General features: G+C 33.3%; 1 protein-coding gene across 8 annotated transcripts in view; it reads left to right on the top strand.

The window, feature by feature from the left end:
- Window positions 1-18493, top strand: part of CREB1 (cAMP responsive element binding protein 1) — a 58131-nt gene that overhangs the window by 3984 nt on the left and 35654 nt on the right. For all 8 annotated transcript variants that reach the window (XR_004320019.1, XM_032479977.1, XM_032479974.1 and 5 more), the window contains exon 2: window positions 14353-14474. Coding sequence is in view for 7 of the 8 variants with exons in the window: in XM_032479977.1 (XP_032335868.1) it covers window positions 14361-14474 (114 nt within the window). In the remaining variant the exon portion in view is untranslated. The remainder of the gene's footprint in view (window positions 1-14352; window positions 14475-18493) is intronic.

Raw genomic sequence — 18493 nt, 5'->3', positions numbered from 1 at the left:
TATTTTTTAATAAGTAATTCAGATAGTCCATAATTCAAAACACATAAAATGTAATACAGCAAAAAGTCATGTTTGGCCAGCACCCTCCAATCACCCAAGTGTTAACCAGTTTCTTACTTGTCCATACAAAAGCACATATGATGTATGTACTCTTCCCCCCAACCCCCTTTTTATAGAAATGCTAGTATACTATATACACTCCTGTGTTTTGCTTTTTTCACTTAATTTGTCTTAGCAGCTGGTTTGTGTCAGTACATAAAGAGCTTCATTCTTTTAAGTATGAGGCACTTCATCATATGCATATACCTGTATTAACCAGTTAGTGAATTAATTTTATTTTTAGATCTTATGTGACCTTTTAAAGTAAGAGAATCTGTCATTATGCCTTTATTTCTTTAAATGAAAGATTTCATTTAAATGAGAGATAACCATAACATAAATGAGGATGTTATTTGAACTGCCTCAAATACCTTTTTAGTTTCTGTTTTTAAAAAGTTTAAGTAAAATGATGGAGATGTGCATGAAGAGGGAAGCAAGCTAAGAGTTAACTCTCAAAGTGAGTTTAGTCTGAATTTGATTCTCTTGTTGAGGTTCTTGTAGCCCTGTACAGACTACTTCCTCGTATTATTTCATTCCAAAAAAGTCTATATAATTTTCTCTATAAATGAGAAAGAATATCTCGTGTAGTCCAGACCTGTTTTTTAAGCAGACTGTTCTCATGGGATATTATTACCCAGTAATCCTGATTAGTGTACTAGCTTTCTCCCTGACTTTTTTATATACTCATTATCTTACTTTTTGATTTTCTAATATTTCCTAGTATAATTATCAGTGAGTTTTATATTTGATACCTAAATAAATAGTGAGTTTCACTTATATGATTATCTGCTGAGACTTTTCACTGCTTAGATGAATTTTTTTTCTTTTCCTTTTGTGTGGGGTTGTGTGTGTGTGTGAGGCAGTCCTTGGTCATTCAGTTGGACCAAGTAACACTCATTTAAACTAGAGCATAAAACCAGTTTCAGTCTCTTTCCTTTTCTTTTTTGGCTCTTCTAAGTAGCATTTAACCATAGTACATTTTAAATATACATGCTGTTAGTGTATTTTAAGTTAATTAAGCTTAGAAAATGATAACTAATAATGTAGCAGCAGGGACACAAAAAGTCGCTTATCTTTAAAAAAAAAATTTTTAAATGAAGCCGTCATGGTGTATCTCATTGTTTGGATGTTAAGTTGAAAGTTACGTATATTAGAGCTTTTAATGTAAGAATATTGTCTTACTATTATTTTGAGGAGTTAGTATTTTATATAAAATACTGATGTGTGCTATTTTTACCTACTCAATGACTAAAATGTTTACAAAGCATTTACCTTTACTGATTTGGTGGAGGTGGAGATAGATAATTAAAATCTGTAAAGGCAGAAAAGTTTTCTTCTGGAACATACCTGGCAGCTACCAGACAATGAAATGATTTCTCACAGTATTATTGTATCAGTCAATTGCCTTTTGGGGCAGAGGTAAAGCTCGTGAACTAAAACAAGAAACTATTTCTGTGAAAATGGCTGCTTGCTTTCCTCTGCCAGTTTAATGTATATGCTACCTTAGTCATTATGTAAGAGGTTAGTTCTGGTCAACTTCCTGAAGTTGTAAGAAGAAAGTATGATTTTAAACTTATTTTTCACTATCAAATCTGTAAATGCAGGTTCTTGAGACACATTTGAAACATAAATATGAATAGCCATTTTGTTTTTTTCTCATTCAGCATGTTCCTCTCCCCTTAATATAAGCACACTCTTGTGTCCTGTTTGTTTTATTTTGTTTTGCATTCTTCTCTTTTCTTAGCTCTGCCAGCCCTGTAAAGATATGTTTTGTTATATTTTACCAAGTTTTACTCACCGGCCTTTAGGTTACCAATAAGAAGCAAGGGGAAAAAAACTATCATTTACATTCTGATGTTTATTCCAACATATAAGCAGAAGGCTGTATTTTACAAATACAGTGATGAAAAATTATCTTTTTATACTTAATCAATTTTTCAGGCTAGTTACATGAATCACAACTTAAATAGTATCCCTTTCTAAACTTTTAAATGCCTGAGTTTTTCTCAGGGTTGAAGGTAATGAATCAATAAATGAGATGGGCTGTCTGAACAAATTTTTCCTGATTGGATTAATCCAGGATCTCTGAATAATCTAACAATCAAGGTTTAGAAAATGAGAGGTCTGAGGGAGTGATGGTGTTTTTTTCCAAAAAGGAGAGAAGTGAAGACTGACATTTGGTTGGAGAAGAGAAAATTGAGTAAGAAATTAAAATAACTAAGTAATGGGGAGGGTATAGCTCAGTGGCAGAGCTGCATACCTAGCATGCAGGAGGTCCTGGGTTCAATCCCCAGTACCTCCATCAAAAAACCAGATAAGTAAATTAATTAACCTAATTACCTCCCCCCTGCAAATAAACAAATAAATAGGTAGATAGATAAATAGATAATTTAAAAAAAAAAGTAATGACCCTGGAGTTGGTCTGAAAGTTGGTTTATACCAATGGTAATAGAAAATGTCTTTCCAAAAGATTAGTGAATCTTCCAGGAAACTAAGGTAGATTTCCTTCAATTTTAAGTGGATTCCTAAGGAGCTCGTTACCTGCATCTGAGTTTCTGATTATAATTATAAGACAGTATAGATGTAACTAAAAATGTTTATAACCTAGCCAAAGCTGAATAACTGTTAATTTTGAGGGCTGTTAATTCTATTTGTGCAAGTGATTGGCAATAGGAGACTCAGAAATCTTAAGGAGACTGAAGTGAAAATTACTGCTTGTTCTAAACTGTGTGCTCTGAAAGGGTATCTTTTTCTTAAAAGTATCAGTAGTCTTATTTGCTGTTACCAGTAACAGTAATACAGTTTTACTTACTACCATTTATCAGTCTAGTCATTTATTCAGTAAATATTTATTGACGATCGATTTTTTATAGTTGATGAAATCACAAGAAAATTTACTCAGGTATTTATAGGTATCAAATGAAATACTGTTCTAGTTGCTATAAACAGTAAAGCCTGAGTATGTGGCTTAGCTGCTCTCAAGGAACTTACAGTGTAGTGGTGACAAAAAGAAGTATGAGAAAGAAGGATTTATACGTGGCAGAATATGAGTTTTCACTACTGTCTTGAAGGACTATAAGGTTTAGAAGAGAAGTTCAGTGAGGAAAAGTTTTGCCAGCAAGAGAGGATTCATATTGCATACTGAAGACCTTGGAGAGTAGAGGTACAGGGGAGCATTCCAGGTAGTGGCATGGGCAACAAAAATGAAGATACGAAAGTAGGATGAACTTGGTATGTTCACAAGTTGGTGAAGAAAGTAACATTAAGTATAAATCCACTTTATGAGGAACCCTGAGTGTGAGGCAGGAAGCTTTAAATTTTAAGAGGAAGAACAATATAAACAGAAATGACATATATTGGGCTAAAATGTAGATATCCTGACTCCTAATTCTTTCTCCTTCATGGTGAATTAATTGCAGTTTAAAAATTGACATTATAGATTCTTTTTTTAACAGCTTTATTGAACTACAATTCACATACCATACAACCTACCAGTTTTAAATGTACACTTCTATAGTTTTTAGCATGTTCACAAGATTGTGCATCTGTCACCACAGTCAGTTTTAGGACACCTCCGTTACTGCAGAAAGAAACTCCGCATGGCTTAGCCATCACCCCTCAATCTCTTCATATCCCCAGCCCAAGGCAACTACTAATCTACTTGGTCTCTAAGGACCTGCCTGTTCTGAACATTGCATATAAATGGACTCATACAGTATGTTATCCATTGTGATGAGCTTCTTTTACTTAGCATAATAATACTTTCAGGGTTCATCCATGTTGTATCTATCAGTACTTCATTTCTGTTTATTGCTAAATATTCCTTTTTATGGATATGCGGTATTTTATTCATGAACTCATGGACATACGGGCTTTTTGGTTATTGTTAATCATGCTGCCATGATTGTTCATTTATTGCACGTTTTCAATTCTTTTGGGCTTATACCTAGCGGTGGAATTGCTGGATTATATGGCAACTGTGTTTAACCATTTGAGAAACTGCCAGACTATTTACCAAAGCTATGGTACCTTTTTACTTTCCCACCAACAATGTATAAGGGTTCTAATTTCTACATGTCCTCACCAACACTTGTTTTTATTTTTCATTACAGACATCTTAGTGGATATGAAGTTGTCTCACTGTGGTTTTGATTTGCATTTCCCTAATGACTAATGATGTCTGACATCTTTTTGTGTACTTACTGGCCATTTGTATACCTTCTTAGAAGTGTCTGTTCAGATCCTTTGCCTATTTTTAAATTAGTTTGTCTTTTTATTATTGAATTGTAATAGTTCTTTATTATTATAGATAGTAAGTTTCTTACCAGGTATATATGATATACAAAATTTTCTTTCATTTTGTGGATTGTCTTCATTTTCTTGGCATGAAAGTTTTTAATTTGATAATTTCCAGTTCATGTGTTTTTGTTGCACTTTGTTTTCCACTTGTTTTGTTTTGTGTGTTGTCATTTGTGCTTTTTGGTGCCATTTCTTGGACATCATAAATTCTTACTTAATTATTACAAGCATTTTCTAAATATCTCTGAAAACCCAGGCAAAAAGGACACCATTATTTAATGAAAAATAACTAAATCTCCTAATGCATATTTAAAGTTATACCCCACCTATTCTGGTCTTCTCTTTTATCCTGTGTCCAGATCCCTTAGTTGAGTGACTGATGAAAAGAAGCAAATATAAAAACCAAGAAATAACAACTTTGAAACATTTTAATTCAAAGTACTATATTTTGAGAATTATTTGTTAAGAGAGAATGTATTATGATGTTTGTGTGGGTGTAGTGTATTACTCATAAATGTACTGTATTGGGGGAATTTACACTTAGCAGACCTTGACCATAAAGGCAGTAGTAATTCCTTCATTTTTTCACAGATGACTAAACTGAGCTCTGAGGAATTTAAATGATATACTTGCTGGTAGAGCCTTTTCCCTGTGCAAGAAATAACAGTAAAGCATGGTTTGCATCTCTCTGAGTTTTAATAGCATTATCTCTTTGTGAAGAAAGTTTTCAAGATTCTAGCTTTATTGTGATTACTGTATATTTTTTTCCTCAACAGTAGTTAAGTTTAGGTCTATAAAAGTTCACTGGGAGGAATTATTGTAGCCAAGGTCTTGAAAAAATATATTGATTTCATTATGTTACTAATCAGATCTTCATCAGCAGATTACCATAACTGGCCAGCTCTTGCCTTCCTTTTTTCCATAATTTGTGTTTTCCTATTATTTCATAATAGAAGTTTATGATTTTAAATCATTGTTAACTATAATACTTCTTTGGAGGGAGTTTACAGGTAAGCTGGTGGTAGAGATTCATTTTTACTTCCCTAGATCTTTTATATATGATACATATTTTATCTCTTACTTGCTTGTAAGCTCTTCGAGAGAAGGGTTCTTGTCTGCTTTAAACTATAGTCCCCTTACTTTTTGGCAGAACGCTTATTGTGTAATAGGCACAGAAAACTTAACTTGTAATGAACGAGTCTCTCTTGGAGGGTCACAGATTTAAAAGGCAAGATTAAAACCAATTTCTTCAGATTTGCACAGGTTAAAGGAAGCAGGCATATATACTTAGATGATTCAGACACTGAAATTACAGATTTATTTTTTTAAAAGCCAAGGAAGTTAGATTCATTTTTCATAGCTTAAAAAGAAAGTTTTCTCCTTCGAGTTTTTATTAATTCTGATGCTTTACAAATACTTCACACCTCTGAAACATGGGAAATAGCATGAGATTGTATTAATCAAAGTGATTACCAGAAATCACTACCAGGTTGGGTTTAAAAAAAAAAAAGTACACTCACCTGAAAATTTGTACTTGATATTGACTCTTTCAGGATTAGAGATAAAGAAACCTACTTGAAGTAAGTCTTTATCATAACTGTATGTAAGTCTTTGCTGTTGTCTACATGTCATTTATCAGCTTTGTAGATTAACCATGGCTAATTTTTAAAATATAGTCCAATATATCCTTGGTGCTTTGAGTGCTTGGCTTTTTCTAGTAAGCGAACCATAGTTAAAAGGATTAGCATGTTGCTTAATAGTCCATGCAATTCCATTGGCAAATATTTCCTCACTTTTTGTGATATGGGATTCTAGGTAGTATAGCCCTAAACAGTCTTGTAAAGTCCTTGCAAACCTCTTAACATCTCTAGTTCTCCATCTGTGAAGTCAAAGCTAAAACCAGAATTCCTGTCTTATTACTCCTACTATGTAACATGTGCTGTTCTTACCTCAGGAGCACTGATTTTCACTCTTTCATTCTAATTTGTAAATAATTCACCAAGAATAGCATTTCAAAATTTATTTCAAAACAGAACTGTTAAAATAATAAACATTAACTTTATAAAACGTGTTTTTTGAAAACACTTGGACATTCATTTTCCATTTCAGTGTAGTGATTTTCACATAGCCCCCTCAGGTTTTGTGGAGTAAATAAAAGCTATAAATATTTAACTTCAAGGCATAGTTTTGTAGGTCCTTACAGTACCACCCTTGAGGTAGTTTATGAAGCATAACTTAGAATTTGAAAATAGTTTCACTCTTTAGTCAACACAAAAATTGCTTTTCTAAAAGTAACTGTATGTAGGAGGTGCATAATCCTTTTTTCCTAAAAAAAAAATCAGCTCCAAAAATTATTTAGTAGAACTTCACATATAGAAATTTACATAGGATCACTTTGAAAGGCTCAATGTGTAAAAAGCTGTTAAAGTGGTATCAGATGGGTGTTTGGAAAGAAAAGAGAATGGGAAAAGATGGGATAAAATGTTACTATCTAAAATAATGCATAGTCATAGTTGCTGCCTTGCTAAGCAACACTGTCTCTTGGTGACCAGATACATGAATGCTTGTTTCAGAGCCTTGAGTAGTCTTACCTGAAGGAAAACAAGGCAAATACATTTTGCCAGTACTTAAAAAAACAATAATAGTAACTTTGATTTGAAAAAGCACTAAAGCTTTCTTATTGAAAGATACTATAGAATTAATCACATTAGAATATGAGGATGGCTGTCATAAATCATGTAATGCATTTCTATAATCAAATGATATTTTCCTAATTCACTTCTGTTAAGTACTTCCGTTGATGATAGTATCTTTCTCATAGGGCATGCTACACAGTTTAAAATAATTTTACTCATTAAAAATAGTATTCAAATACTCTGATAATCACAAAACTGCAGTAAATTATAACATGTAAATATTGAACTTAAAGCAGTTTCTCTGAGCTCAGGGTAATATACACATCAGGGAATTAGTTTTATTAAATAACATTAAAAGATTCTCCTTTGCTGTATGCCTTCTTTTTTGGTAGTGGTTGAGTTATACTGGTATTTACTATTAATACAGAGAATTTATAAAAACAAACATTCTCAAGCTTTTATTTTTGTAACAGAAATGATTAAATCTCATCACGTTCAAATCACACAAAATTAATTTCATATATAACTTTTCATGCCTTCTTCTGATATCTAGACTAGAGGCTGAAGTAATAGATTTGTATTCCAATTAAGGGAGAGCATAAAGAAAAGTGTTTCAGAAAATTATGTCAGAATTTTCTTACCTTGATAAAGACACTAGTTTATTTTCATTTATCACATTGCCTGTTCTGTTTCCATAAAAAAAAAAATATATATATATATATATTTGGCCTCATTTTGTCAGGGTGTGGTTAGTCTAATCTAATAAGATTCTTATAGCTGAAGTTGATATGTGTGTTGAGTTGAGAAGTGTGTGTGTGGGTACATACATACACGGTCCACACAGTATACATACAGCATTTGAATATGCTATTTTCCTATCTGGTTTCAGTGAAAATACGCTGTGTTTAATACCAAAAGACTAGTGTTAGCATCAGAAACCTGGAGCACTAAATTACCAGTACTGATTGCATACATCTCAGTTCTGCTAGATCAAACATATGATAAAGATAGATAAGGTATCTCAAGGTTAATAACAAAAAATATATGCGGGAGGAAAAAAGGCAGTGCAAGCTTGTCACTGATACCTAGAAAGCTGAAGTCTGTTGTGCGGTGCCTGAGCATTTTGCCACTCTCTTTAGTAAATTAATCATAACACTTGAGAAGATTATCCAAGACATGTTGAAAGTATAAGCATATGTTAGTAAGGCTTTCACACAATTATAATATACTAAAAACTAACAGGTATGAAATAACTGTGTAGCAGTGTTGTATATTACTCACAGATGTTTCTAGGTATACTTCTGCAAAATATTTTTAGTGATACATTTGACTGTGACAACAGACCAGTCACTCAGTTTTAAAGCCATGTACCAAGTGGCTGCCGTGGCTACCCTGGAGACTTGAGACTTCTGCTCATGTGATTTCCTTAAATTCGTGGACTTCTGGATTGGTGAAAGAGTTTAGGAGGAGTCACCCATTTGCTAGATGCAGGAGGTTTTTTTTTTTTTTCTTATTTATAATTAAGGTTATTTGCATTTTTAAAAACCACAGCATATATTCATATGTTCCATTAGTTATGAATGTATTATTTTTTCTTGAGAGTCAAAATTCACAGTTCATCTCTCTGAATACTTACCTTCCCTCCTAAACTGAATTAACTTTGTCATAGAGTTAAGGAATTTAAAAAGTAAACTGTGTTGTGGGGGAAGTGGGTCTGTTTTTCATAAACTTGCACTGGAATGTTTAAGATCATAAAGACTTGGGCACTTCTTAAAGGTCAAAAATATTTGAGGAAAAAGAATAAGGTGAAAATATACAGCATTCTTTCTTTTGCTTAATAGTTGTTTATAAAAGTGATGATACGGGCTTGCTTTCTTAGGTGATGACCTTTAATTCGCCTGACTTGATAGAGGCAGATAAATACAGAATTATTGCTGCCGATATTTGTCCCTGGTTTGGTATAGTTTTGCATAGGTGTAGAGTAGGTGAACGTAAATGCCACCTTATCAATGAGGGTTTCACTGGTCTGCTTTTACAATATTAAAAACCCCTCTAACATTCTTTCCAGTTTTATTTTTCACCCAACACTTTTACCTTCTGATTTATTATACATTTACTTGTTTACTTTTCCTCCTCTATTTCTATACACTAGAATATAAATTCCACAAAGGCAAAGTTTTTTAAAACTTTATTTTATTTCTTCATCACCAGGAACTTGAACAGTGCCTGACATATAAATAAATGCTTAGACATGACACTACAATGTCAGAATATAATACAAATGTTTAGATATGATACCATAATACAAGAATAATGTATATAATGTAAACTGTTAAAACTGAAGATCCTGTTGGTTTTGGAAAAGTGAATTATTCACTTGTGGTAAATTACCTCATGGTATATTATGTAGAGTAGAAGTAAATACATTGCAATATAAAAATTCTAAACCCAATGAGTGACTTTAAGAGACATCATTCTCATAGTCTCATTTTGCTCTAGTAGTTCCAGATTGATTTTGAATGACCGTTCTTTGTCTTTTCTCCTTGCTTCTATACAAAATCAGATACCAGCCATTGACTCACTCATTTTTCTGAAGGCCTACTGTAATTTAATTTTTTGCTTATACCATTTTTCTTACCAGAAAAGTTAATATACCCCCAGATTTATCAGTTCTCTTATTTGTTTTCAGTGTTTCTTTGGAATTCCACCACTCTTAACTAATGCAGCATACTCTCTTTTTTTAAAAAGTGATGGAAGCAGTCATTTGACACTTTCCTGGGACGTTTATCTAAACTACATTTTAAAGCTTTAAATATTTAGTCTTTACTGTGTAAAGATGCAAAACTGGCACAGTCCTAGTCAGATAAATTTCTTGATGCTTTCTAAGATGGAAAGAAAGAATTGCTTTATCATGTTGGAAAGTTAAGAAAAGGCCCTGTTAAACTATCTGATAACTGTAACAACAGCTGTTACCAGAGCAACATATAAGTAAACAAAGCACTGTCCACCGTGTGAAAGAGAATCTTTACTGAGTAATAGTCTGGTCTTGTGGCTTTTTTTAAAGTACTGCTAATTATCTCAAGTATTGTATTCTCATCTTACATATATAATACATATAAATATACATACATTTTATATATTATATATGTATATGAATGGTAAAGTTTTTATATTTGCCCAAGATTAAGGAGTAGAGTGACCTATTCTTAATCTGTCTTCTTTACTATGAACCATATAGTAAAAAGAAATACATATATTATTTTACTAAGTGGCCTGCATAATTGTGTGTGCATACATTTTGTTGTCAGTTCCTAGGATCACAGCATTTTAAGTTAGGAGAGATCTCTTCATCCATCTCCCTTGTTTTCAGATGAGGAAACTGGAACACAAAAAGCTTAGTTTGTCCAATGACTACTTGATGACATCCAGCTTTCCCCCAGGTGTTAGGCTCTCTTTCCCAACTACTTAGAATAGCATTCTTTGTTTCTCTCAAGATTGGGTGAATAATACTGCAGAATCACTCCCTTTTTCATATTAAGAGTTAGAACTCTGAAGACCATTATAGCAAAATGGCATGTATCTTTGTGATTTATTTTTTAAATTTTGTTTCTTTCAGGCATGACACTTTTGAAATTTGTTTTAAGTTCATAGTTTTCAAAGGATTGTGTTAATTTTTAGGAATAAATTCATGAAAATACTTATATCAATCCCAAAATAGATTTTGGAATTCAGAATTATTGAAAAAACTCTTTTAAGAATCACAAAACTGTCAAGCTAATACTATAGATCTTCCGTGATTTCCAGGATCTATTTGTTTGTAATATTCCAGGCCCACTATTTGCACATTTTCCCTGAGTTCATATGTACCTGATCTTTTTCTTGTTTTATAGTAGTATGGTAGTATTAAGCCTTTGTTGTTGTTGTTTGCATTCCCCAAAAGCATTCATTTGTGTAATGAATTAAGAATCTCCTTTCTTCAAATAATTTTGAAAACCCACATATTAGCTCTGTTAACTGATCCTGTGTCTGGAGACTACACAGCTAGCTAAGACTGCTCCTGGGGTAATAGAAAAATTGAAGACTGTACACAGAGCATCTCTTCTGTCCCCACCTGAATATATAAAGAAAAGAGAGTAAAAGCTTTCAAAGTCATGACTAATGCATTCACTTTAAATGCTAGTTTAGTTTAGTTGAGTTTCAGTACCTTCAAGGTGAAAACCAAAAGAATAGTTTCTGTTTTAGCTGAGTTGTTTGAGTTTCTTATCTGAAACAAATTGTTTTTCCTTAAGTAGTTCTAACCTGCACTTTGAGAAAGGCCTGAATTATCTGATGAAAGACAGTATTTTACTGTTGCCCACATGGTTGACATCTATGCAAACTAATTAAGAAGGCTATCCCCCACCCTGAAAAAGGATTGATAGTCTACCTGAATGAAATGATAATAAAACACTGGCAGTTCACATGGGGGATCCTGACCTTTGGAAATACCACGCTTTGTTTTTAAAAGAAAGGGAAAAATAAGTAAATAAAATGAGTATTATTTAGTTGGGGAGAGAAGAAGGATGCAAGTCACATTCTTGTTTTGAATGTGTCCTTGTAGCTATAATTACTTATGTTAGCTAATGGTTTTGTTCCTTTATTATAGAATCATAAATATTTTATTTTCTGAAACAAGAAGTTGTAATGATGCCTTGTACCTTAGTGTCAAAAAAAAAAAGTTAAGTAGCCCTGACATATTGAAGAGAAAACAAAGACAAAAGAAATATGATCTGTGCCTTAAATTAATTTTAATCAAATGATGGAGTGAAATTATAATGGATGACAGCATAGGTTAAAAAGAAATATGGCTTGGAATAAAGTCTTTCAAAAATGGCTGTATATTCTCTGCCTACACAGGAGATATTATGATGATAATTTTGTATTTCTCTTCATTCTCATTAAATTGATGACTTGGAGAGGATAGAGAAAATTTATGAGTTTCTGCTCTTATTTAGCTTGACTCAGGACTGTCCTCAAAAGGATTTATTTGCTTATTTTATTGTTGTTAAGATTTGATTTTTTTTTTCTTTGATGTGCCATTTTATTCCAGACCAGAATATGGACAATATTTAGTATACAGAAACTATTTTGTTGTTGATATTGCTTTGTTACTTTTGATGTCTTTCTTAAATTATTTAGTTTAAAAGAGCACAGATTTTAAGTATACAGTTCAGTGAATTATCATAGGTAATAAAGTTATTTGATAATTTTTTAAATGGTTATTTTTACTCTCAAAATGAAGGATAAACCATTTAGGCAAAATTTAAATAAAAATAGTAATTTTACATAAAAATGTCTGGGATTTTAAAAATCTTTGTCAACAGGTATCTCAAAATCATGATTGAAATACAGTTTTTGGTTCATAGTTTCAAAATGTTATCCATCATTTCTGGCATTAAATCTTTTTAAATGGTGCAAGTAATCCTGAATTCTGAATCTCACAGAAAGAAAAATTAAAAGTAAAGCACCATAGTATGTAAAAAGAAAAAGGTGAAAATCATCCTCCTATGTAATTCTAACAAATCTTTCTCTTCAGAGCCACCACTTACTACAGTTCGGTGTATAACTTCCTGCACCTTTTCTCATGCATATACCTTTACAGCAATTTATTTTACTTGTTTTCTTTACATAAATGGAGTTCTACCTTATAATATGTTCTATAACTTGCCAATTCACTCAGTCTATCTTGGAAAACGTTGTATGGCATTGCATTATAGATAAACTTCATTGTTTTTCATTGCTGTAACTTCTTTAATGGTCCTCCTAATGATAGATACTTGTTTCTGGTTTTTTGCTACTATAAAAAATTTCTGTCCTTGAACATGTATCTTTGTGAACTACTCAGTAAGTTCCTTACTGACTAGTAGTTTCCCTGTATTCTAGATGTTACTGTGTTGATTATATGTAGCAGATATTTTCCCCCTGTGTACTTATCTTGGTGGCTTTTGTCATATTAATGTTTTAAATAATTATGTAGTCAAGTCTGTTGATCTTTTCCTTTGTCATCTGTTTTGTGGATTTTGTATATTTATATTAATTTCCACAGAGTTATTTTCATTTTTAACTGTCACTTGTAAAACACTTCCTTTTTATAGAATCCTGTGAATGATGGCAGAATGTTAGTATGTGATACAGGCTGATAACATGCAATAATCACATAATGATCAGTGACAATTTTGATAATCAATTTTGGAATTGTAAAATAAATGTAATAAATTCTGGAAAAGCATTGGAGTTTTTGTGTTATTTATGGCATCACCATAGGTAGTCCTCACTACTAAATTTATTTTTGACTTAACGTGCTAGGCACTGTACGGTAACAGTAGTACACAAGTAAGAAATAACCCCTTTCATTGTGACTCCTTTAGACACAGTTGCTTCCTCAGTTATATCTGCTACATATAATCAGTTTCTGTAACTTCAGTGTAGCTGCTGCTGCTAGGTATTTCTCTTCACTTTTGCTGTCATCCAGTGCCAGCTCTAACAAATATACTAAACTCTTAGCAAAGCAGGGTCTGAAAAGTAAGAAAGATCAGTCTTGATTATCTTATCCAGAATTTTGCAGTTAAAATTTTAAAAGATGTTTTAGTGTATGGAGGGGGGTGGCACGTGTGCACATATATGTAGGGTTGCACACTATACATAGAGTACAGAGTCAGAACCCAAAATAACTTTTTCACCGTTTGAGGTCTCCGATTTGACTGCGTAGCTTTTTCTACCTTGATACCCCATAACTTGGGCTCTTGAAACTTGAGCTAATTTTGTCCTGCCTCCAGTAACTTCCTGTGGAAGTAGCTTATAATTTTTCTGTTTCTTCCCTATAAAAAGAGGGAATACCCTTATAGGAAGTTCCTTGAAGCCAATATCTCCTAGACCCTGTCAACAGCATCTCTTCTACTCTCTACCCTCCCTCCTTACCTGACTGATAGATTTTGAAAAAATTGTAACTTTGCTGCTGCCCCTCCCCCCCTTCTTAGTAGGGGTGATTCATGACAGAGAGGAATCCCTTATTCTAGATGGAATAATATCCCATTGGGAAAAAAATGGTGAAGGAAAAAGAAAGGTTTTTTGCTTTTTTGAAAAGACTAGGACTTTTATAGCTCTGCAAATTTGGACAAGTCTGACAATAATTCAACTACATTATAGTTTAACCAGATTTCTTGAGTGCATCTGCTAACCTAACCACCACATATACCTATTTATAACTTGAAAATTGCCTTTAAAACCACAAAAGCACAAAGCACTGTAGTGCTTGTAACACTCTTCCATATTATTGTAGGTAACTAAATGACCATGGAATCTGGAGCAGAGAACCAGCAGAGTGGAGATGCAGCTGTAACAGAAGCTGAAAACCAGCAAATGACAGTGCAAGCCCAGCCACAGATTGCCACATTAGCCCAGGTATAAAATACATGGAGAGAGTCCAAGTTGTGTCTCTTCTAAGAGGAATATGTTTTAGACAAGAGAACTTAGTTTTTCTTACAGAGATATACATAGAATGAGCAAAGACATTTTTAGAAAATCAGAATTCCTAATTATTTAATATTAGCCTAATCTTAGAAATGATAGTATTAATTCAATAACATAAAAGAAAAATGTATTGTTAAACACCAACACACTATAGTGACATGATTCATAAATACATTTAAACTGATGGGTAGATTGTCTCTTAAACAAGGGAAGACAATCTAATATGATAACTGCTTTTTTTCACATGTAGATTAATTGGGAGCATGGGAATGCAGATAATCTGAAAGGCTAAGTTTACATATGCTTAAACTAAAAAAATAGGATAAGCAAATAAATTGACACAGGTAAATTTCAAGTATGATAGTTTTGTTCCCTATATATTTTAAGTATAATTTATGATTTTGTCTTTGTCTTAAATATTCTAAGATTATATTCTCTTATCCTTTTTTGTTCTTACGTATTTTTCCTCAAATGTTCTACTTTAATAACCATTGTTTGCATATATATGATGAGAAAGGTGGTTAATATAAAAGCCAAATAGCAAACAGTAACCTGCTAGGTAAGAAAGTGGGATATCGCCTCTTTCAGATGAAATTCCCAAGAGAAAATAATCCTGGCTGAGGCTCTGGGATGTCGAACTTCAGCTCCCCAAAGAGTTTTAAAGCTCCCCTAGAGGAGTCACTGAGCAAGAATGCATCTTGGGAAATAGTGGGCTAACCACAGATGGTTACCACACTGAGCTAACATATGGGCCAAATACTAGACCTCCAGCAGGAACATAGTCAGAAGCAGTGAGCTGTTCTGTGTTTTCTCCTAAGATCACCAGGGTCCCCTCCAGCCTTGAGGTGTAAGGCAAAGCAGAATATATTTAGGGATGAAGTATGTACTCAGATGAAGCAGGTGCAGGAACAAAGGGGAGACTTCATTAGCACATAGTCAAGGCAAATGTGCACATAAGAATCTGGGCTCATCCAAGCATTCACCCCTCTGGTAAAAAGAAGATACATTGCCAGCAGGGATCTTGGTGATGGCATCCCTGACGTATCTACCTCATAGGTCTCTATTCTTCTGGGTGTCCTCCAAGTCTGCTATATAATGTCATCCTGGAAATTCCTTTCTTCCTGCTGTCTTTCTCTTAGAGTTTTTGTTCTTGATATATTAAAGCATGTTTTCCAGTGGTTTCTTGAGCGAGTTTGAAGGGGTAAAGAATTCTTGGTAAAGAAATAATTTTTCTTTCAAATTTTGAAGGTGTTGATCCAGTGTCAACTTCTACTGTTGCTATTTGAAAGACTAAATCCATTTCTTTGTATCTCTGTTAGCTTATAAAAATCTCTCTATTTACAGTGCTTCACTATTTCATTGTCAAGGCCTTGGTTTGGATCAGTTTTCATCCATTGTGCAGTTGTTTTCAGTGGGCCCTTTTATAATGGAAACTCATGTCTTCAATTCTGGGCAATTTCTTTAAGTTATTTGGTTGATGATTTTTTTTCCCCTCTCCTTTCTCTTTTCTTTCTAGGATCCTTGTGATCCAGATGTTTGTCTAATTTTCTCATTTCTACTCTTCTGGTTTCTGTCTCTTTGTCTTTTTGCTCTGCTTTCTGGGAGATTTCTTCAACTTCATATTTCAGCCCATCTGTCAGATTTTTTATTTCTGCTGTCACATTTCCAAGAGTTCCTTTTGTTCTCTGATTGGTCCTCTTGTGTTTTAATAGTGTTCTGTTTATGTTTCACAAATGCAATATTTTCTCTCATCTCTGAGAATATTGATTTTGTTTTAAGTTTTCACTGCCCCACATAGATTTTCCTCTATATGCCTTTACCCCCTTCCATCTCTTTTGCTCCAGCTTTCATATTAGAAGCTTTCCTCAAATGTTTGACAGCTTGTGGTTGTCTGCTCAGGCTTAAAAGTACAGGACCAAAAACCTGCATTGAAAGCTCTGTGGACATGTTTGAGGCCTAACATCTATGAGTTGTGAGCTTCACTTTAGGGTGATTGTGGCATTCCCAATGTTATTATCTCTTAAGTCTTTCCTCTTCCCCTTGGTGTTGATCAGGTTCCCTAGAGAAAAGCTTTACTAATCCCCTGAGCCAAGGGAGAGGAGATGACTGGGGTTTATTACCTCACCTCAGCAATGGCTGATGGTAGGCAGTCAAGAAACCCTCTATCCAGATAGTAAACCTCTGTTTTTCTGTCAGCATTGGGTAGATTAGTTGTTCTTCCACAGGGAGTTGAGGAGGGGTTCCAATTGTTTCTCAAAGAGCCTTTAACCAGCCTTCCTTATTTTCAGCCTTTTCTTTCACTCTACCTTCCAGTGTGCCTTAGATCATGAATCTCTTAAGGATTTTGTGGCATAAATCAGGCTTTCCCTGCCTCCATCTTATAAGTTAGCCTTCTGAGGTCTTCCAAGCTCATTACCATTCATCCATCTGTTTCCAGCCTCCAAAACTCTTGCTGTTATCTCCTTTCCCATTCTTCAATACTGGTGTGATTATGCCTGTAAAAACAAAATCAGTTTCATGAAGCTCAATTGGAGATTCAGGAAGGAACAAAATTATATGCACATGTTCAATTTGCATATAATCACTGATAAGTAGAATGACATGATATTTCAGTTTAGAAAATCTGGTATCTGTTCCCATTTGTATTTTTTGTTGTTCTTTTTATACCTAATTACACAGGTTTTTTTCAGTTGCTCATCCAAGTCCTTAACATGTGTATTAATACATCTTTGACATAATTCCCTCATAATTCTGATACCTTTTATTTTTTTGTTGTCAGTCTTTAATACTAGAAATATATAATAAAGTTATCAAATCCAAGATCATTGTGATTTGGTCAAAGAACAGTAAAAAAAAAATTCAGCCTAACTAATAAAGGAAGAAAGACAATCTAAAACAATAAATGAAATGCCTTATTTTACTTGTGGAGTTTACAGAGATTTTTTTAAAGTGAGAAAAGAAACAGTGTTGGTTTTGACTATGAGATTGTTAATTTTTATGTATGGATTTAACTAAAGAGTTGAGTAAAAGAATGATTGTTGTAAAATCCCTTATAATAGGCAAATCTGAAAACCTAAATATCCAATAATAAGGAATTTATTAAACAAATTTTGTAGTTTCTACCATTATACAGCCATTAAAACCATTAAGAAGACTATTAATGGCATGAAGAGGTATTTATAATGGCCTTGAAAGATAAAAATAGATGCATGATAGTGTTATAAAATTGAGTGTATATAAGTTTAAAAACACCTATTTATCTACAACAAAAAAACTAAGTGGTTAGCTCTGAGTGATAGGAATATAAGTGATTTTTTCTTTTTTTCTGTATCTGTATATTATAAACTTACAATGAGAGGCACCATTGTGTAGAATGAAGAGGGTAGAAAGGGGATTATTTGTTGAGTTACCTTGTTATGTTTACCCTAGAGAATACTCAGAGAAAAGTACAAAATAATTGCTTCAAGTATTAGAAAACCTTTCATATGGAATTGAGATGAGATACTCTGAATAACTTACGGTTGTGATCCTCAAACTTTATAGTGTAGTGTTTGGGTCCATCAGAGATTCTAACTTTATAGACAGACACCCTGTATAACTAATGGAGGTAGTTCATGGACCACATTTTGAGAACCAGGTAAAACTAAGCAAGATTTACAGTGGCCAGAGAAAAAAATGATTGATAAGGAAGGACTTCTTAACTGTACAAAGATGGAAGCTCATGGTTTAAGCCTCTACCTTCAATAGGGATCTTTCCCACCAGTAGCTTCTCCTTGTGTTCTCTGTTTCTGTGGCATATTCTACCATTTCTCACCCAAACGTGAAATTTGTTGGTCACCTTTGATTTCTCTCTCACCACCTTCAACTAGTCATTCATAAAGCCCTTTCTAGTCTGCCTCCTGAATTTTCATTAAATCACTTCTCTCGTTCCCATCCCTACCACAATTAGT

The sequence above is a fragment of the Camelus ferus genome, chromosome 5 (assembly GCF_009834535.1).
Source record: "Camelus ferus isolate YT-003-E chromosome 5, BCGSAC_Cfer_1.0, whole genome shotgun sequence".
NCBI classification, from domain to species: Eukaryota; Metazoa; Chordata; class Mammalia; order Artiodactyla; family Camelidae; genus Camelus; species Camelus ferus.
Note: the sequence above shows the minus strand (reverse complement) of the source record. Positions and strands in the feature narration are given on the sequence as shown.